Source organism: Meriones unguiculatus, chromosome 19 (genome assembly GCF_030254825.1).
Source record: "Meriones unguiculatus strain TT.TT164.6M chromosome 19, Bangor_MerUng_6.1, whole genome shotgun sequence".
Taxonomy (NCBI): Eukaryota; Metazoa; Chordata; class Mammalia; order Rodentia; family Muridae; genus Meriones; species Meriones unguiculatus.
In genome coordinates this window covers 21806743-21828543 of record NC_083366.1, presented here as the reverse complement: position 1 = coordinate 21828543, position 21801 = coordinate 21806743, and the positions used below count along the sequence as shown (strand labels likewise).

General features: G+C 40.4%; 1 protein-coding gene across 1 annotated transcript in view; it reads left to right on the top strand.

Annotated features, from left to right (window-relative positions):
- Positions 1 to 21354, top strand: part of Rbm17 (RNA binding motif protein 17) — a 30679-nt gene extending 9325 nt beyond the window's left edge. Inside the window, exons 3-12 of the mRNA XM_021650902.2 lie at positions 301 to 417; positions 1729 to 1895; positions 2839 to 2936; positions 6341 to 6397; positions 8727 to 8868; positions 11569 to 11732; positions 13044 to 13117; positions 13821 to 13919; positions 15184 to 15256; positions 15358 to 21354. Coding sequence (XP_021506577.1) covers positions 301 to 417; positions 1729 to 1895; positions 2839 to 2936; positions 6341 to 6397; positions 8727 to 8868; positions 11569 to 11732; positions 13044 to 13117; positions 13821 to 13919; positions 15184 to 15256; positions 15358 to 15461 — 1095 coding nt within the window. The 3' untranslated portion in view covers positions 15462 to 21354. The remainder of the gene's footprint in view (positions 1 to 300; positions 418 to 1728; positions 1896 to 2838; positions 2937 to 6340; positions 6398 to 8726; positions 8869 to 11568; positions 11733 to 13043; positions 13118 to 13820; positions 13920 to 15183; positions 15257 to 15357) is intronic.
- Positions 21355 to 21801: the final 447 nt, after the last annotated feature.

The following is a 21801-nucleotide window of genomic DNA, read 5'->3' as shown; positions in this document are numbered from 1 at the left end:
TGTGTTAAATCCCCTGTGTATAACTAGGCCTGGTGATAAACCAACACTCAGCAATGTGGAGGCAGTAGGATCAGGAGTCCCAAGTTAATCATCAGCTATGTAGGGAGCTGGAGACCAGCCTGGGTTACATAAGACCCTACATCGGAAAACACTTAACACTGATTGTGTGTTATTGTTTTAAGACTATGATTTTATCACAGCCAAGGGCTTGTTACAGAGACCAGAAAAACGTGTCTTTGTGGCAAGTAGCATAAATTTTAAATTGGAACTTTAGTATATTTTTCTTGTTTCTGATGTCAGAGCCAACGGACAAAACAAAGTACAGTCCTCGCCCCAGTCATCGACCTGAAGCGAGGAGGCTCCTCAGATGACCGGCAGATTGTAGACACACCACCTCATGTAGCAGCTGGGCTGAAGGTAAGCCTACACCTGCCTATGGCTTTGAAGCATTTTCCACTTTTCTTTATTTACTTGTATGGTCCTCTTTGTGTGTGTGTGTGTGTGTGTGTGTGTGTGTGTTAGTGTGTGTATGTGCATATGTGTATGTGCACCCATGGAGGCCAGAAGGGCACATTAGATCTTTTGGGGCTGGAGTTAGCCATTTGTGAATTACCTGATAGGGTGCTGAGAACCAAACTCTGGTCGAATGTACTCTTAACTACTGACCATCCCCAGCCCTGCACAAGGCCAGTGAAAAGCTAGTATTATTTTCAACTCGAGTTTTACTTTATCACCATCAAAACCTTTATTACCTAAAATAGTTTATTATGTAAACATCAGGAATGAAAGATGGGTAAAAAGAACAGCAGGTATATTTTTAGTCATACCCTCCAAACATTAAAAATGACATAATTTTAGAATATCTTTCTTGTATGTGTTCTCTGCCTTCTGCTCTAGTTTGTGTTTAGTGAGTGTTCATCCATCTTTGTCAAAAAATGTGGTCATTTAAAAATATTTTTATGTGTATGAGTGTTTTTGCTTGCATGTGTCGGTGCACTTCATGTGTGCCTGTTGCCTGTGGGGATGCATCGCCTAGGACTGGAGTTGGAAACAGTTGTGAGCCACCATGTAGGTGATGGGAATCAAATTTGGTCCTCTGAAAGAACAGTCAGTGCAGCTAAGTACAAGGGCATATCTCTAGCCCCTGTATGGTCATTTTTAATGGTTTCAGTGTGTTGCCTTGTACCTGTAATTTAATTCTTCTAATGTAAACTATATGGTTGTTTCTAATTAGCTAGTAGCAGCTTATTTTAGAGAAAGGTATAAAACATAAAAAGTTGGGCAGAGTGCTGCCTGTTATTAATAGGACAGGGCTTCAGGGAAGCAGGAGTCTTAGAAGTTGTTCAGGTCATCCTTGGACATATGTCTCGTTTGTGGCTCAGAAATGCAGAGGGAACAAGGGAAGTCTGGAAAATGATACTCCATTGTCACATGTTTTTTTCTACAGATGTTATTCAAATGCTGACTGTGGTAGTTTAAACTTCCACTGAAGAGATGCTGTGTTCATGGATTTAGTCTTTAAGTTCACCAGTGCTTTTCTGTAAATAAGCTTTTGCTCAATTGCATGGTTGTGCCACCACCTGGTGAGGTTCAGCCTACTAAGCAGTTGTTCATGCACCTAGGAAATAGATCTGGAAAGCCTCTCTTAGCTCATCCTTTCACCTTGATTCTGTGATAACCCTGTAAGATATGAAGATACGACTCACTTGGATGTTCTTACTTCGTCAGGACCCAGTGCCCAGTGGGTTTTCTGCTGGGGAAGTTCTGATTCCCTTAGCTGATGAATACGATCCTATGTTTCCTAATGATTATGAGAAAGTAGTGAAGCGTCAGAGAGAAGAGCGACAGAGGCAGCGGGAGCTGGAAAGACAGAAGGAAATAGAAGAAAGAGAAAAGTAAGCTTCATCTTGATTTGGGAATAAATGTCTTGCAGTTATGGTTTCAATCAACAGGAGTTTACTTATTTCTAAGAATTTATAATTGTTCCAACCCACTGTGATAGCACACTTAAGAAAATTTATTTATAGACTCTGAAAATGTTAAGTACGGACTTGCACAAATTAGAAAAATAACTTAGAAACCCAATTTGTAGCAAGTGTGGTACATGCCTGTAATCCTACATACATAGTGTTCAAGGGCAGCCCTGTCTGAAAACTAAAACACAACAGAGACCCATGCTGAAATCTTTGTCAGGGTAGTGACTGCTAGAATAACAACTATATACAGTATTTACTTTTACTGTTTTGTTGTTGTTGTTTGTTTTGATTTTTGTTAAGACAGGATTTCTCTGTGTAGCTCTGGCTTTGCTGGAACTCACAGTGTAGACCAGGTTGGCCTTGAACTCACAGAGATCTGTCTGCCTCTGCCTCCGGAGTGCTGGGATCAAAGGTGTGTACCACTGAGCTTGGCTTCTTTTCCTATTTTTAAGCCAGGTGAAATTTGCATTTTTCCATTTACTTCTTAAAACTATAGGTGATAGAATTTATTTCTTAATTTTTTATTTTGATTTATTCTTCTCTCATATATTACATCCTGACTGCAGTTTTTTCCCCTCCTTCCCTCCCAGTCCCTGAAATCATATGCCTTAAAATCAAAAGTTAGATGTCACAATTTTTTTTTCTATGGATTACACCATGTATCTGTTAAACTTGTTCACTTTTTCTTTTGAGTTTGCTGTATCTGTCCCCAGCATGTGTTTGTGTATACAAATTAACTTTATACTCAAAAGAACATTTTTCTTTTTGTTTTGTTTTGCTAAGAGGAAGTCACACTGACATTTAAGCTTCATGTTCTATATTAATTTATCTGTGATGAGCATTCACTGCCTTGTCATTACAGGAGGCGTAAAGACAGGCATGAAGCCAGTGGGTTTTCAAGACGACCAGACCCAGATTCTGATGAAGATGAAGATTATGAGCGAGAGCGGAGAAAAAGAAGTAAGGCATAATCAGAGTTAAAGTATGCTTTAGACTCAGCACTTTCCCAGACTTTTCCTTTCATCGAGACGTAGTTTGTTCATGTTGGGTTAGGTAATGGGGGCAGTTCTCTAGGTTCCGCCAGTCCACATTCATAGCAGCTTTGGGTAATGTTGTTTGCTTATATACTCCGCTCTGAACTTTCTAAACACTTGGAGACATCTCTTGTACATTTTGAAAATAGCATTAGTTTTACTTGTGCGCTTTTCCTTATTTGCCTTGTGAGGTCATCTTTTGCCTCCTCTCAAACCTAGTGCATTTCCAGTCAGCACAGGGTGGAGAGGAAGACACCATATCTAAAGCACATTTGTCACTGACTCGACTGGATTGGAAAGTCCATCATGCTTCTTTGCATGGTCACCTGCTTCCTGAGAGAGCAGGGAGATGAAAACCTGTACTGCGTCTTTGGACCACTCCTTCTATCTACAGTTTTGTGAGAAGAGGCTTATTTGTGTTTAAAATAAATTCTTAGCAGCAGTTATAAGCATTTGCTAATGGCACTTGAAAGAACAGAATACAGAGTAGTCTTTTGACTTCATGGTGGTGTGCTTGCTGGACTTTTATTTGGCTGGCTTAGTTGGCAGATCTCTTATTTGTCAGGTACTGCTTTAGCGTCTCAGTCCTTCACAACTCTACGCCGGTTCTGAGTTGAGTCTTGGGGGGCTCAGTACATTCTGGATATTGTAAGCCCACTTTTGGTCTTAACCTTTCATTTTTATTTGCCTGAAGCCCTCATTGTAATTTGCTGTCCTGAACACAAGACCTAAAGATTATGTGTCATGATACTTGATAACTTCTGTATATGTAATTTTATGACAGGAGTGATCTTCCTAGATATATGCTGAAGCCTGTTGTAGGGTATAATTCAAATTTTTAAAATACCTGCTAAGTGGAAAATAACAAGTTTATGATTTAAAATTTTTAGTATTTAGATGGATGTGTGAGTTAAATATAGTAGTATTGGTTTTTGGTTTTGTGGTTTTGAGTTTGGTGGTGGAATTGGTAGTGGTAGTGTTTGAGACAATCTTACTATAGATTGCTGAAACTGTGACCCAGTTATACCTTAAACCCAGAACCACCCTCCTGCCTCAGCCCCCAGAGTGCTAAGATTATAAATACTCACTACTGCAGTTCAGTTGCTTTTCTTACTTAGAATAATGTTAATGTTTATTGAGTGCACCTTGTGTCTGGTAGTGTTGTGCACTTGATACTCAGTATCAACCACTGTTTCATTTTTATTAACATGTTTTGTGTGTTGAATACTTGTAAGTCTTATCTTTCCACCCATAAAGTGACTGCTATCTTTTTATAAGGTAGAATTTCTGTATATTAAGAAAATTCCCTTTCTTAAATAATAACAGGAACTATGCAACTTCCAGTGAGAAGGTTTGCATTTAGACTTGGAGATGACAGAGAAATAACAGCATTCTGTCTGTGATGTACACAGTAATTCCACCTTCTCTCAGTGGCTTTAAACTTTTCAATGTTTCCCTTGCCTACAGTCTACTAAAATCTGAAAATATGGAATAGTCCAATAGAATATTCTGAGACAAGCCACATTCAGTTTTTATTGGTATATTGTTAATGATTGTTGTCATTCTCTTACTGTATTTATAAAGTAGACTCTCATCAGTGGGCACAGTGGTGCATGCCTGTAATCACAGCACTTTGTAAGTGGAAACAAGAGCACAGGCTCAAGGCCAGTCTGGACAAACAAAACAGAAAGTGATTTTTAAAAATGTCTAAAAATCTCTTAAGAAATTAAAGGTTTTTATGTGGGCTCATATTTCTTGTTAATTATGTTACCTAGTCTGTTAATCATAATGCATCTCTCTACTGGCTTTTGTAACCAATTTCACTTGCTCTTTTGTTATTCTTACTATTTTACTAATGAAGTTACAATATATCTGGATGGGGGCTTGAGACAGGGTGTCCTTCTGGCACTGAAAGTCACAGTCTCTCCAACCTTCCAGAGTACTAATGCTAGAGATATGGCCAGGACACTGTTATTTTGGGATTTATATAATGAATTTCTTACAGTCTCTATTTGCAGTATCCCAGTTATTTTTTCTTTTGGTCGGTGTCCACATTGTCCAGCAGACACAAGCAGGAGTGGTGGTGCTGCCTGACAGGTTCCTAAGAGCTGGGATTCATGCTCCCAGGAGATGTCAGGAGCATGCTTGGTGGGGCAATGGCTTTGGCATCACAGGAAACTGGATTTATTCCATTTTCTTCAGATTTATTCTGATTGTTTTCTCATTTGGAAACAGGAAGCTGTAATCACTTTTAAAGGTTTATGAAGCCAGGCTAAGGCCATAAATACACAGGTGCCAAGTTGGTGTGCTGATTCTAAGGGTTTTTGCTTTCTTCTTCTCCCCCACCTCCTCCCATCAAGATGAGGTTTCTCTGTGTAGCCTTGGCTGTCCTAGACTTGCTTTATAGACCAGGCTGGCCTCACAGAGATCCACCTGTCTCCCTAAGTGCTGGGATTACAGGCATGAGCACTGCACCCAGCTTTTGCTTTTTTTCTCAAAATGTACTTGGTAACTATATTCTGTAGCCCTTAAATGCCTTCTATGAAAAATAATTTTGCTTAGGTATTGTCTATATTTTCTAATATATGTTCATTCTTTGAGAATTTCATACATGAATACAATGTAATTTGGTCATATTTGCTTCTTCCAGATTAACCCCTACTTTCCTACCCTCTTCCAACTTTGGCATGTCCTCCTTTAAAAAAAAAAAGAGAAGATAACCCATGAAGTCCAATATATACTGTCCATACAGTATATAAGCCCTCCCAGTGGCATATGGACGACCTACCAGAGTCATATTCTTAAAACATTCTCTTAGCTGGTCGGTGGTGGTGCATGCCTTTAATCCCAGCACTGGGAAGGCAGAGGCAGGTGGATCTCTGTGGGTTTGAGGCCAGCCTGATCTACAGAGTGAGTTCCAGGACAGCCAAGGCTACAAAGTTACAGAGAAACCCTGTTTTCAAAACACAGACACACACACACACACACACACACACACATACACACACACACACACAAAAGGAGAGGGACAGAGAGAGAAACACTCAGCTGTCAGTTGTTAATAGCTACTCAGTCGGGTTGGAGCTCGTGAGCCCCTACTTTTTTACATTTTGATATTAGCTTTAAATTTGTAATTGCTTGTAATTGCTTTAAGGGTTAAGGGGTGTGTGTGTGTGTGTGTGTGTGTGTGTGTGTGTGTGTGTGTGTGTGTGTTTGTCTTTGTTTTTGGATTTGCTGTTGTTTTTGTAGAGATACAACAGATTGGCAAGTATGGAACAGCAGTCCTTGTGAGTGTGTTGTCTTTTAATCACGGTGCTTGTGTTTTTACAGGTATGGGAGGAGCTGCCATCGCCCCACCTACTTCTCTTGTAGAGAAAGACAAGGAGTGTATGTACATCTCTTTCTTCTTTTAATATCTTATTTTCATACAGCTATTTAGGAGATCCTACGCTTGAATCTCTAGTTTTCTGAGTTTAGAGCAAATAAACCTGGTTCTCACCCCTGAAATCATAGTGGCCCTTGCTACCTGCCACACTTGGGGTGCTTTTCTTTGTCTTGTTTGTTTTGTAACAAGGTCTTAACTCCATAGTACTGGCTGTTGACTTGCCTCTGCCTTCTAAATGCTGAGATTAAAAACATGTACCACCATGTCCAACCCTACACTTGGGAGTTTTTAATACCAGGCTCAGAAGTATAGAGATTTCCTTCTTGGGGAGAGGGGGCTTTCTGTGTAACCCTGGCTGTCCTGGTACTCACTTTGTAGAGCAAGCTGGCCTTGAACTCAGAGGTCTGCCTGCCTTTGCCTTCTGGAGGCTGGGATTAAGTGCCCAGCCTGAAGTGGATGTTTTTATACAGGAAGATGAATTGATTTGTGTTGTTATTTTTATCAAGATTTCATGTTTGTGTTAGGTTCATTTGTAGTTAATAAAGCAGCAGTAGCTCATGCCCCTTAACTAGCATGAAAGACAAAGGCAGGAAGTACTCAAATTCAAAGCTAGCGTGTGCTATATAGTGAGTTTCCAGGCTAGCTTGTACTGTAGGAATACATGCAGGGTAAACATCCATACATATAAGACAGAAATAAGATAAATGAAACAAAATTAAAAGCTATCAATAATCTTTTAAAAATATTTAGTGTTCTAATTTTATATGTATGTTTTGCCTGCCTCAAAAATCTGAAATAGCTAACAGATTTTGTAACTCAGGGGTTTAGAGCCTGTTGTATTTTGTGACCTTTCACAAGAAGGCCTTTCTTGGCTAAAATTTTTGTTACTGAGCAGTGTTTGTCTACTTACATTCTAAAACATAACCACCCACTGGTGATTCTCTCCTGGAGTCTGGAAGTTGTGGTTGGGTTTTGTCCCATGCTTTGTGCTGAGCCATGCCTAAACTTACTAGTAAAAATAATAGCCAGGCCTACAGCAATGGCTCAGCACTTATGAGTACTGGCTGCTATTTCAGAGGACCCAGGTTCAATTCCTAGCACTCACACTAGTAGCAAATAGTCATCTGTAGCTCCATTTCCAGGGCATCTGACACTTTCTTCTGTCCTTCATGGGCGTCAGACATGCATGCACATAGTATACAGGGATACATGCAGGCCAAACACTCATAACATAAAAATAAAAATTTAAAAGTTGTCAGTAATCTTTTAACAGTATTATTTATTCTAATTTTAAGTATATGAGTGTTTTGCATTATACCTGGCACCTGTGGTGGTTAGAATAGGGTATTGTGTCCCCTGGAACTGGAGATTTAAAGGTTGTAAGCCACCATGTAATGCTGGGGAACAAACCTGGGCCCTCTGTAAGGCAACCAGTGCTCTTAACCACTGAGCCACCATTCCAGCCCCAATAGTCTTTAATATGCATTACACTATTTATTATGTTTTAAAGGAAGATAATTTAGGAAGATGATTAGATATATATTGTTTAGACAAAACACCTGATAAACAATAAAATCCAATGAAGACCAGTTTCTGAGAGGAGGGGCCATGTATCTGATATCTTTAGAGCTTCCTGTTGATACTAATGTGCAACTACATATGGTCCTGATCGCAAGAAAAAAATTTTTAATGGTCCATGCAGCTAGTTAAGTTAGAGTCTAGAGCAGGTGCTCTGATGTTGTAGGACTCTTGGGAGTTACAGCTCATCTTGCAGCACACAAAAGTCTTAGTCAAGCAAGAGTGTCATTTAATGGTGAGCAGCATTTCAATAAGATGTAAAAAAGGCACCTGGGGGGATTTGAGCAGTGCCCTTCCACTTCTAGTTTTTAAAAATCTACACAGATCCTGTAAACCAAAAACATTAGAAGGACAGAAGAGTACCAAAGCCCGTGTATACGAATAATGTAGCCCACTGTTCTGAATGCTAATTATATAATTTTTATTATTTAAGTGTGAAGAGATGGATGGCTTACCAGTTAAGAGTGCTTCCTACTTCCCAGAGGCCATGGGTTAGTAGGTTCCCAGCATCAGCCACCTGCCCATGCATACACTCTGGCATACACATAAGATAAATGAATGATTCTAAAAAAGTAATCTCAACAATTTATACAGCCTTGTGAAGACTGCTGAAATAGGGACAATGCTTTTTAGGGAAAAAAGAACATAACAAAAAAGTAGGTTCAGTCAGTTCAAAGTTGACAGTTAAAGCTAGTGAGGCCTCTGGTATTTTGTATAGACCTGTGGTGAGCCTACTTTACCTTTCTCCAACAGTACCCCGAGATTTTCCTTATGAAGAGGACTCAAGACCTCGATCACAGTCTTCCAAAGCTGCTATTCCTCCCCCAGTGTATGAGGAGCCGGATAGACCAAGATCTCCAACGGGCCCCAGCAACTCCTTCCTTGCTAACATGGGGTAATGCTTCAATTTTCCTATCAAGCTAAGAAAAACATCGAGGTGGCTTAAGACTCTGTTTGGGGGTGTGGCTCAGTCCTGCACTCCCAGGACTTTGAAGGTAGAGGCAGAAGGATCTGAGTTTCAGGCTAGCCTGGGCTACAGAGTGAGACCGAAATACAGTGTGAAGTGCTTGCTGTTTTTTCTTTCCATAAGCGGAACTCATTTGAAAGTAAAGCCACTTGAATTTTCTAGAGAAATACTTGTATTTGATCACATGTTCCTCTATAAAGGATTAGTGTTCAAATCAGGTTGAATTTTTTTCCTATCCACTGAAGGTTTGTAAAAAGCATCCATCTAGTGCAAGTCATGGATGATTTAGACACATTTCTTTACATAGAAGACGTTTCTGATAATTACATCATTTTTGTTGTTTTTTGTTTTTAAAGCTCTTTGGGGGGGTTCTTTTTTTTTATTTCTTTATTTTTATTTTATGTGCATTGGTGTTTTGCCTGCATGTGTGACTGTGGATGTCAGATCCTGGAGTTAGAGATAGTTGTGAGCTGCCATGTGAGTGCTGGGAATTGAACCTGGGTCCTCTGGAAGAACAGTCAGTGCTCTTAACCACTGAGCCATCTCTCTAGCAATTACATTGTTTTTTATAGCATGCAAGTTGAATGGCTCATAGGAATTAGACATGGTTCAGGTTATCTCCAAAGGGTGAGGGACTGGATATTCCTGAAGAAATGTGTCATTTGTCTTAGATTGTGGTCGTACACCTTTGGTGTTAAGAAGCTGCTTATGCTGGGGAGGCAGCTCAGTAGTGGAAGGCTTGTCTGTGATGCACTAGCCCTGAGCTTTGTACCTAACCACTCCTCTCAAAACAAAAAGCACCTCTTGTCATTCTAACTATAGAGATGAGTATTTATCATAGAATGGAAAAAAACAATTTTAAGATTGACATTTGAGTAAGACTGGTGGGTTTTATTTGTTTGTTCTGAGATAGTATCTCCTTAGAGCCCAGCGGGGCCTCAGACTCACCATTCTCCTGCTACCTGCCTCAGTTTCTAGGGTGCTGAAGTTAGGATTGCAGGTGTGTGTCACTGTATTTTATCTTTGCGCTGATGCTGTGAAAGGCTGCTCAAGTGGCATTGCCTTAAATGTTTTGTTCCATGCTGTTAAATGGTATGCTGTTTGCAGTAGAAATGCTGCTAGTGAGACAGCAGGTAAGTGGCCATTGTGTGTGTAACCATCTAGTTCTGAGGGCCCTTAGGAAGTACTAATGGAAGAGCTGGAGTAGATAGCTGGCCTCCTGCATAGCAGGACTTCTCAAATACTGAAAATTCTTCAGTCGCACTAGTCTAAACTGCTGTTGACCACATGCTGTGATGGAGACCACAGTTAGGGCATTTCCAGCACCACTGTCTACCCAGACACTAGACAGCACAGTGCTGGAGGGTGATTCACTGAAGCGCTTCTCATTCTTGTCCTTCCTGCTTACCATAAAAATCATCGCTTTGTTTGGTTTTCACTTAAACAAGAATTGGATTTTTAACTTCACTTAAGAAGGATCCAACATGGTTTAGTTCAGTCTTTGTAGTACTTTGCTTTGCCCTGAAATAGCTTGTTCAAAAGAAAATATGAGAGGAATTACAGAACATGAGAAGGTACAGCTATAGTGGAAGCTGGGCTTTGTAATCCAAAGCCAAGCAGATGGTGTCACTAGGGGCACTCTTGAGATCCTTAGACACCAGGAGGGAATTGATGCCTTCTTGCAGAAAGTAGCAGACTAAGAATCCAATTCCATTTGTGCCCTTAATACCTGAAAAAAGGTGTTACAAATGTTTTCTTGTTTTGCAATTACCCTTAAGCTAGCCATCCAATATCAACCTTGTTTTACTTCCCATATCAACCTTGTTTTACTTCCCATCTGTTGATAGGTGCTTCCTGAGGTTTTTTTTCATTGAGTTTCTGCTATGCCATGAGAAAAATACAGTCTTTATTATCTGAAACCTCATACTTAGAATTTGACAGGCCGCCATTTCCAGCTGGTCTTAACCCAGGTAGTGGTGCAGATAGGGAGCTAACAGAGGAAGTTGTTTGTTTGTTTGTTTGTTTGTTTTTTCCTCTTATACAACAAAGGTGTCATCAAAAAAGCTGCCATTCACTGAATGGTGAAGCCACATGCCTTTACTCCTAGCACCTGGAAGGCAGAGGCAGGTGGACCTCTATGAGTTTAAGGCCAGCCTGCACTACATAACGAGTTCCAGGACAGCCAGGGCTGCACAGAGAAACTCTCTCTCGAAAACCCAAAACAGCAAAAAAAGAAGGAGCTGTCATTCCCCACAGAAATACTCAGGCTATCTTGGGTTGCAGTTACCAACAATTTTTTGGGGGGGGGCGGGGGTTGAGACAGGGTTTCTCTATTTAGCCTTGGCTGTCCTGAAACTCAATCATAGACTAGGCTGGCATTGAACCCAGAGATCCACCTCCCTTTGTCTCCCAGGTGTTGGAATTAAAGGTATATGCCCCCACCACCCAGTTGTTATCAACTTTTTATATTTCTTCTATCCTGTGCATCCTCAAAGCTTCCATCTAGAAGCATCTATTAATTACTTGTCTTCATTAGGACTTATGCTGTGACCAGGCATTGCTCCATAGATCCAGTGTGTTCTGATATCAATGGCATCAACTGTAAGGATCCTTTCTCTTTCCTCCTAGTGGCACAGTGGCTCATAAGATCATGCAGAAGTATGGCTTCCGGGAAGGACAGGGACTGGGGAAGCATGAGCAAGGGCTGAGTACTGCATTGTCAGTAGAGAAGACCAGCAAGCGGGGCGGCAAAATCATTGTGGGTGACGCGACGGAGAAGGGCGAGTCTCAGGGTAAGTTCACAGAGCATTGTGGATGTTTAGCCCAGAAGGAAGGTGCACCCTCCTTTCTGGAAGCAGTAATTTCTAGTGATGACATGTTTTCTACTTCTGTCTTATGAAACCAGGGAGCTTTGAGACTCATTTTCTTTTTCTAGAACCAAGACAGATAAAATATGCTTGTAGGAGCCAAAATTTTTCAACTGCTTTGATTAGGCAAAGAATCTTCATAACTTGGTAAAATATCTAGTGATTATGTCTGCTTTATCCACACCTTCAGTGGGTCTCTCAGGGTTTTTTTGCCCTTTCAGTATAGATGAGGATTTTGGTTCATTTACTGATCAATTGGTGAGGTCTAGTGCTGCTCTGTAGTGCCTGGTTGCTATTTTATTTTCATTTGATTTTTATAACCTGTTCTGTATGTAGGGGAAATAGGAATGAAGCATATCTTAACCTTTTAAATAGAAAAAAAAATGGTTTAATTGTAAGTCAGCTTATCTGAATTCCCTTCCCTGAATTACTTTAACAACTCAACTGTCAGCCCTCCCTATTAATGCACAGTCTCAGCAACAGCCAGCTGCCTGAATGCTAAGTGCTGGTTACAGAAACAATTAGCAGTTTTCCTGGTTTACAGTCGTATTTAAAGTAACTTAACTAGTGGCTAGACAATTAATTGTCTGGGCCAGCAACTTAAACTGTCATTCCAAGACAAGGATCATCAGTTAATGTTATAAACTGTATGCTCTGCCAGCCCTTCAGGAAATGAAATGAGCAAAAGATGGTAGGTAATGGTGGAAGCGAGAAACTTTCAAAAAGTACCATAAAATCATGTATCAAAGAAAAACATGTTTTTATTTCAGGGACTGGTTTTACAGATGCCTCTAGGACACAAACGATGACATTGCTATTGTAATTGAATTAGGCATGTGGTGGTGCTCAGGTCTATAACACTTCTGTCTTGCTTTCATTTCCTGTTGCTGACAAAAGCAACTCATGAGAGGAAGGCTTTATTTGGCTCAATTCCAGGTACAGTCCAATACTGAGGGGCAGTCAGGGCAGAAGGAACTTGAAGCAGCTCATCAGGTAACGTGTAGTAGGGAGCAGAGAAAGTGAATGAATGCATGATAACTAGTTCTTAGTTAACTTTCCCCAACCTTGTATAGTCTAGGCCTCCAGATTGCAGGGGTCCTCCCATTTCCATTATGTAACTAAGATAATATCTCACAGACAGTCTCAGAGACCTGTCTAGGTGGTTCTAGATTGTGTCTGGATTTAATTGTGACAGTTAAAACTAACCATCGCAGTGTCTGATATGTTTTGATACAGATGCATCCAAGAAGTCGGATTCAAATCCATTAACTGAAATACTTAAGTGTCCTACTAAAGTGGTCCTGCTGAGGGTAAGAAGTAAAACCTGTGCCCTTGATTCTGTGTCACCCCAATCTACCTATTTCTGAGGCTTTTACAAAGACTCACTGATATCCTCAAAGTTAAGAATACTAAAAATATGGGCTGGAGCAATGGTCCAGTGGTTAGGAGCATGGGATGCTGTTGTAGAGGACCAGGTTCGTTTCACAGCATCCACATGATGGTTCACAACCCTCTATAACTGCGGTTCAGGGGAGCCGCCCTCTTCTAGCCCCTGAGGGCACTAGGCACTCAAATGGTACACAGTCCCTATATTCAAGCAAAACATTCCTACATACAAAAAAATCAATACTTTTTTTTTTTTTAAAGAATAGTGAAAATGACACTTTTGCAATAATTCCTTTGGGTAGATGCTTACAGAAGGGTTTTACTTTACTCTCAGTGAAGTGTTACATTGAGACCGCAGTGACTAAGTTGGAAATTTCTGGAACATCTTAGGTGTTGTAACACTATTCAAAGTTTCCTATATGTTTACAGAAACTACTGTGTCTTGGAATTAGAACACATTCCACGTCTGAGATGTGGCTCAGTATTGGAGCACTTCCTAGTGTGTGCAAGGGTCTAGTACTGGTGGGATTGAGGGGAGAGAATGTTTGTCATTATGAAAGAAAATAATATTCTGAAACCCTTACACATTTGAAATTATGCTTGGTGCTTAATTGTTTCCCTGTATAGAACATGGTGGGTGCAGGAGAGGTCGATGAAGACTTGGAAGTTGAAACCAAGGAAGAATGTGAAAAATATGGCAAAGTTGGAAAGTGTGTGATATTTGAGGTAAGAAGATTTTCTTTTGATATAATTTTTAGTTGGCAGATTATAAATCCCCCTCCATAGGTAGCATTGGCATTGATCCAGTAACATTGTCTTACTATAGGCACCAATGCATGTTAGTTACACTTCTCATATGTGCTAGGTTGTTGTTATGTAATGGGTTTTGTTTGTTTAAGACAAGGTCTCACTTTGTAAACAGGCTGGCCTTGAGTGAATAGAGATCTGCCAGCACTTGCTTCCCAAATGTCAGGATTAAAGGCATGAATATTCACTCCCAGCTTTGTGTTAGGAGGTTTTTGGGTTTTTTTTGTTGTTGTTGTTGTTGTTCTGTTTTTTGTTTTTTATCGGAAGACAGGGTTTCTCTGTAGCCTTGGCTGTCCTGGACTTGCTTTGTAGACCCCACTGGCCTCAAACTCAGAGATGTGCCTGCCTCCGTCTCCCCGAGTGCTGGGATTACAGGTGTGCACCACTGCACGCAGTGCTGAGTGTTAGTTTTAAATGTAAAAACAAAAGTAGATGTTATTTGGTAATATAATACAAATGTTCTATTACATTATTTTGCAAGTATTTAGTGCCTCTTATGGAACCCGTTCTGTATTGAACATTTAAGGTATCAGCAACGTTTGTTTTCAGGGATATGTTCAGTTGAAGAGACAGCACATCAAGAACCAGGAAGTATAAAATAGAAGGCCTATAGTGTTGGCTGTGAGGTCTTGAGAAAGATGTCAGCATAAACAAATGAAGAAGGCCTTATGACAGTGTCACATGTGAACTGAGCTTTGCATAGGGAGTGGCAGAGGAAGGATATTTAGACTGAGTGAGGACTCCTTAGAAGTTGGAGTTGTGCTTTGCATACGTTACATGAAGCTATATTGTGGAAGGTTTGGACAGACTGCTAAACAAAGCTAGTCAAAATGCAGACCGATGTGAAGACAACTGGAGTAGGAGCATGTAGCTGGTTCTGCTTTCACAGCTGTTCCTGCTGCTGCTGCCCCTTTATCCTGTTGTTAGCTAACTGTATAATCACTTGATTGCATGCTAGTTGCCATGGGCAGCTTCCTCCGAGCAAGACTGCATTGCTTAGCTTTAGTTATATGTTTCCAACCCCAACATAGTTCCATCAAAAACCATTAGTAATTTATATTTATTTCCTTGACGGTTGGCCACTTTTGTCATATGTATGTGCACACGCAAATATATGTGTATGATTATAATTAGAGTATGTGCACAGACATAGACTTTACTTATACGTTTCTTGCCATTTTAGATTCCTGGTGCCCCTGATGATGAAGCAGTACGGATATTTTTAGAATTTGAGAGAGTTGAGTCAGCAATTAAAGGTATGCTGTACTATTAAAGAATTTAACAAATATTAAAGTTACTGTTTGTTTGGATGTCTTTCAAGACACCTGTATTAACTGTCTTTTTGTTTGCTTTTTAGCTGTTGTTGATCTGAACGGGCGGTATTTTGGTGGACGGGTGGTTAAAGCATGTTTCTACAATTTGGATAAATTCAGGGTCCTGGATCTGGCAGAACAAGTTTGATTATAACCTAAAGTCACCTCCTTGATCCTTACATGAGCTGCAGACTGAGCAATGAAACAGAGATCAGCCTCCATGGCTGTTGGACACTGAGACTCTTGGATGGACTTCTGAGATATATGTTGACGGATCCCTTTTTTATTTTGTGGTTTTTTTTTTAATATAGTATAAAAATCCTTCAAAAAATTTTGTGTGCTTCTCTGGTTGTTTTCTCACTACTGCCTCTGTTGATTGATTCTGCTGGGATTTCGTGCCATGCAATGAGTCAGACACAGAAGAGTAAGTCATCCTTTTCCTCCTTCCTTAATAAAGCCTTCCAGTTATGGAGCTGTAGCTTTATACATACATAATAAACGTTTAGCCTGTATTAAGATTGAGGAATCGAGAGCTCATGTGATTTGATGGATTGAGTTACCTGGTATTTAAGCTAAGCCAGACTGCAAGGGTTGTGATGGGTTTATGGAGTATATGGGTATAGAAATTGTTTAGGGTGGATTAGAAATGTCAGGTTAACTTAAAGCCTAGAAGGTGCTTTATAAGTGTGTGCCCAGCTATGTTTGGGAATAGCTGGCTGCTCCTTGGAGTTATGTATACTGACAAAAATCTGAAACTGTTAGCGCTCGTATGTGTAGTCTTAAAATTCACAAGATTTAGCAAGTGTTAGCTACTTTAACTATATTGCCAATTAATGTAATTGTGGAATTGTTGGAAATTATAGTCTTGAAGTACAGTAGTGTAAGTTGCTTAGAAAGCATTAGCTGGACTACAAGAAAAAGAAAACAAACATGTTTAGTACTGAGTTCATTGTCAAGGATGTACTTATGTCTGAGTTCTTTCAGGGTAATACCTAAAGGACATGAACCTGTGTTCTGTCTTCAGATTATGACCTGGGAGGAAATAACTCGTCTGCACACACACACACACACACACTATATAAACATACATATATATATAATATCCATGGGAACACATAAGGATCTGTTTTAAAATTTTTTTTTTCTTGTAGAATGGAATTTTATGTTTTAGAGTAGTTCATTTAAAAAAGTAAATTAAGGTGTGGGGAGATGGTTCAGTCAGTAAAGTGCTTGCTGGCAAGCGTGAAGACCTGGGTTGCATATGTAAAACATATATAAAAAGCCTAGATTTATGTGCCCCTCTAATCCCAGCCTGGGGGAGTGGAGACAAGAGGATCTGTGGGGCTCACTGGCTAGCCAGTGTAGCCTTATCAATGAGCTCCAGGTTCCTTGAGAGATACAATCTCAAACATGTGACAGAGAGTAAGTGAGGAAGACACTGAGTCAACCTTTGGCTTCTACAACTATGTGCACATTAGTGCACACACAAGTGGATGTAATAATGTATACAAAGTAAAAAACTGAACTAAGATGAGTTTTATGATCAGAGTATATACTATATAAGTATATATAGAGTGAAAGAATTTTGTATTTGGGACATTTTATAAGGTAGTAAGTGAGCAGCTGTGAAGTTTATGCCAGCTTTCCCTGTGGAATCAGGCAGATGAATATTAATGTAAACAGCTCTGAAGCCTCCAAGTACCTAGCTGCTGAAGGATGGCTAGCTCTAATGTGTGGGAGGTACACACTCCAGTCTGCTTTGGTTTTTGAGACAGGGTTTCTCTGTGTAGCCTTGCCTGCCCTGGAGCTTGCTCTGTAGACCAGGCTGACCTCAAACTTAACAGAGATCCACCTGCCTCTGTCTCCCACCACCACTGCCAGTCTGCAAACTCCAGTCTTGAGTGCTTATCTTGTGCACTAGTGCCTTCCAACACTGAAAATCTGGTGACTCCAGTTACTTGGTAAAACATTTAGCCAAACTTAATTCGAGTTGAGAACAGTGGTGTTGGGGAAATGAGAATAGAATGTTGGTGTGTGTTGAACTGCCGGGTTCAAATCTGCCTTACCTGAAAATGGAAATGATAGTGGTGTCCATTTAAAATTATTAGGAAAATTCAGTAAATGATGTATTACAGTAATCTGTTCTAACAATTTGTAAAGGTTGTTTTTTTTTCCTCATAGTTCTAGACATTGGAATATAAGGACGGTTTGTTATCTGTGCCCCTTCCCCCCACACTTTCTTCATCAGTGGCTTCTTCCCACATGTGTAAAATATTAACATTTGTCTGTCACATTCTCCCTTCCATCTTGGGATTCTCCAGCCTTCATTTACTCACATTGAAGTGCATTGGATGTCCTGTGAAGATTTAATGGGTACCAACAAATGTTTAATCTTGTGTATTCATCATAATACATAGAATCATTTCAGTACCCTAAAAATGTCTCTACTTCACCTACTTGTTCAATCCTGGTAATGACTGAGGGCTTTGCCATTAACAGTTTTGCATTTTCCAGGGTATCATATAATTGGAATCATATAGCATATACTTTTTTTTTTTTTTTCAGACTAGTTTCTTAGCATTGTAAGGGCTTGGCGCATGCCAGTAATCCCATCACTGCATTTAAGAACAGCCTGGACTATGTAGTGAGATTCTGTTTGTAAAGATTCATCCATGTCTTTTGTGGCTTGATAGCTTGTTTGTGACAGTCTAATGTAACCCAGACAGGAGTTGTTTCCATGCCCAGAGCTAATTTATCATGAGCAATATTCCTTTCTGTAGCCTTTCACCTGTTGAAAGACATTTTGATTATTTCTAGTTGTTGGCAGTTAGCAAAAGCTGTAGGTTTTTAGGGCTGTGGTTGTCAGGCAGTGTAGTTAAGACTGGTTCTCTTTATCTGTTTTTACAGGTATGTTAACATACTCATTTAGGAGGAAACTCTTGAATTTTTTGCTTTTTGTGTGTGTGTGTTTTCTCAATCATCTATTCCCTGTCTCTTCATTTTTTTTTTTATTGCTCTTCTGTTGTATTCAATTACAAATTAACTCTTCTCCTAGGCCCCCTGAATTGCTGTTGAAAATTATGATGACCCCTGTCTAATGGAGCCCATTCACTTCAGACAGTTTTTGGTGATTGATACTCTTGACTACTCCTCCCTTGAGGTGACCTCTATTCCTGTTACTGTGTGTGTTACCATTCACCCCCTTTCCAGTGCTTGGACCTACTCTCCTAACCTTCAGACTCATTTATCCAGTCCTCCCTACAAAAGGTCTCATTGCATAGTAGACCTCAACCCCTTATTAACTGTATACTTCATTCATGCCTCGCACTTGGCTAAGCGTCTTCTTTATAAGCTTTCGAATAAACTCTAATTTAGAGGAAAGCATCCCACACTTCTGAGAAACCTAGGAATCTTCCTAACTGCCCCCCGCCTTTATCCCATTTGTCTCAGAAGATCAGTCTGCACTCAGTCCTTCATTTTTATTCATGCTTCCACCTGCTACAGCCCAAAGTAAATCCAGAAACGACATTGACTCAAGAAATAGAAAAGGTAATCCCCAGCATTATGACCAAGTTAATTTGTTCATTCCAGAAAATGATCTATGAGGGCTGAACTTTTTGAATTAGTGAATTTGTTAAGTATCTGCTAGGCCAAAGTAAAAGAATAAATGACAAGTAGCAGAGAGAAAGCAGACAGCAAAACATCAAATTGGGTACTCAAAACTACCCGGTAGAAAGTTCCAGTAGAGCCCTAGGCAGAGAAAGGCAGGAGATTTCATGATCCACAACAGAGACAATGTGTTTTCCAAGATGCCCTGTGAAAGGAAATAAATAAATTGTGCTATTTGGAGCCAGATGATGCCTTCCCAGAGAACGCCCATCTAGGATGTCAAGCACAGTGAGTTCTGTTTACTTGGGAACAAAATGATATCTAAACTTAAGTTCATGGCAGCCCCTCCCCCCTCTTGGACCACCTCTCTTGAGTTTTACCTGGAAAATGCTTTACTTTTCCCAAGAGAGTAGTGTTACACTCTAGCTGCTGCTCGGGCCATGTCTGTATCAGTCTTTCCCCTTTCATAGAGAATCACAGCACACGTTCCTGAGTCCCTGGCTCAGACTTTGCAGTGCCAACATGTCTCATTGGGAAGTGAATTTACATCCAAGTGGGTATTGGTGATCACCTACCTCCCTACCCCCTCACCTGCCTGCTGCAGGGAATCAGCCTGTCTGTAGGCTTGTGCCATAACACCTACTTCTGCCTTGGTGCCCTGACTCCTTTCCTCGTAGGGCCCCATGCTCTGTCTGTCCATGGTGTTAATAACTTATTTGAGACAGGATCTCACTTTGTAGCTCTGGCTGGCCTGGAACTTAGATCCAAGTGCCTCTGCTTCCTAAATGCTGAGATTAAAGGTGTGTGCTACCATACCCCACTGATTAGCAAAGCTTCAATAAATTTACCTCCAGCAATCTTACTCCCAACAATCTGCCTGGTATTCTCCTTGAACACTCCCCACTGCTTTCCCAGCATCTAAAGCCTTTCACCTTTCTTTTTTTTTTTTTTAAACCTTGTTACAAATTATATTCTTGAGCTGGAGAGGAGCCAGTGGTTAAAAATACTTGTTCTTGCAGAGGTCCCAGGTTCAGTTCCTACTGGCAGCCACACAGTGGCTCACAACCATATGTAACTCCAGTTCTAGGTAATCCAGCACCCTCTATTGACATACACAAGCAACACAGATACGGGTAGTGCACATACATGCATGTAGTCAAAACATTCAAACACATAAATCAAACACATAAAGACTCCTTGTCAGAGGCAGGCAGATCTTTTGAGTTTGAAGTCAGCCTGGTCTACAATAGTGAGTTTCAGGACGTCTCACAAAACCCAATAAATAAATAAATACATTTTTTGGACCAGGTTGGATGGAAGGGAGGTGATTTCTTAGCCTTTAGAGAGATAAGCGCCCCCAACAGCCCATATGTACCCACCTAAGGAAACCTAGCTATGATTCCTTTTATCCTGTCAGGTGGTTTTACTCTCTGTTAGAGCACCTTTTTTTCAGTAAACCTAACTTGGCTTCATATTGGCCTCATTCTGAAATTCATTTCTTTGCCACAAACCTAAGTTTTGCCTGGAAAAGAAAAGAGCTCTTCAGGTTGGGTGTGGTGGCATTAATCCTAGCACTCAGAGGCAGGAGGATCTCCTTGAGTTTCAGGCCAGCTTGGTCTGACAGTGAATTCCAGGCCAGCCAAGGCTACATACTAAGACCCTGTTTTTTGTTTTGTTTTGTTTAAAAAAAAAAAAAAGCTCAGGCAACTGCCTATGTGCTTTGGAGCTGTGAGCCCTGCTAGTGATATAACCTAAAATTTGTTTTAACCAGAGAAGGGAAAGATTAGAGAAATATTTTGTGTGTACGATGCCTTAGGTTTGTTGTGGTCAGAGTTCTTTTCCTTTATTAATTATAGAGCCAAAAGGCAGGCCGGAAGGCAAAGCAAGGGATACAAAAACTCCTTGAGCCAGGAGGGCCCCAGACTTCAAATCTACTGACTGTAATGGGGGATCTGGGTTTTTCTTGGGTTTAAGTTCCCACTCCTGATGACCTACTGGTCCAAAGGTGTTCTGACCCCCTCTGGCACGAGGATTGTGCCCCCTGACTGTGGCTGTTTAGCTGCTGATACAGCCCCCATCTTGGTGCATGAGCGCAAACAGCTACTGGTTGGTTGGGTTTGGTACCAATCAGGGTGGGCCTCCAATCCCCTTTGTCTTTGTGGTATAAAGGGAAAAGAAATTTGCTGCAGGCTAAAGGAAATGACCCACTTTCCCTTCCCCTCCTTTCCCTGGGGCCTGCTGCCTCAGAGTCATGCTTATTATAACTGAAAGACTATTATACATCCTTTTAAAAGTTACATGAGCTGTGATACTTTTAATATGTTTTTAGAGTACAGGAACTTCTGGATTTGATAGGTTTTTCCCCCTCTTTTTTCTGTTCTTACACAGTGTTTGGAATACCTCTTAATAAATTCTGTTTTCCTGTTCTTGTCCTATTGTGTTTGTCTCAGATACTTAAGTTTCCTTTCGAAACAAAGAACATATGCCGATTTAAAGTTTCTGAAAAGCTAAGATAGTATCCACCTCTCTAAGATAGGTCTGTGGTAAAGCTTCCTGGGTCCGTGGCTTGCCAAAACCTGATCTTACCTGAGAATTAAGCTATTAAGACTGGATCTGTAAGCTATGTGCATTGCTGCTTTCTCTCAGAAAACAAAGGAACAAATGTAATTAAGTTCTGATACTTGCCCCTTTTCCCTGGAAGAAAACTAAACTACAAAGACATACTTCATAGTAACTTGCAATCCCACGGGCAGAGTCAGGAACCAGGAAACAAAATCATGATGACATTAAAAATCATTTCAGAAGTAAACTGATGACAGTTCAAGCATTGAAACCTCTTCCTCAGCACCTGTAGAAACCTGGACTGCAGGAGCATGCCT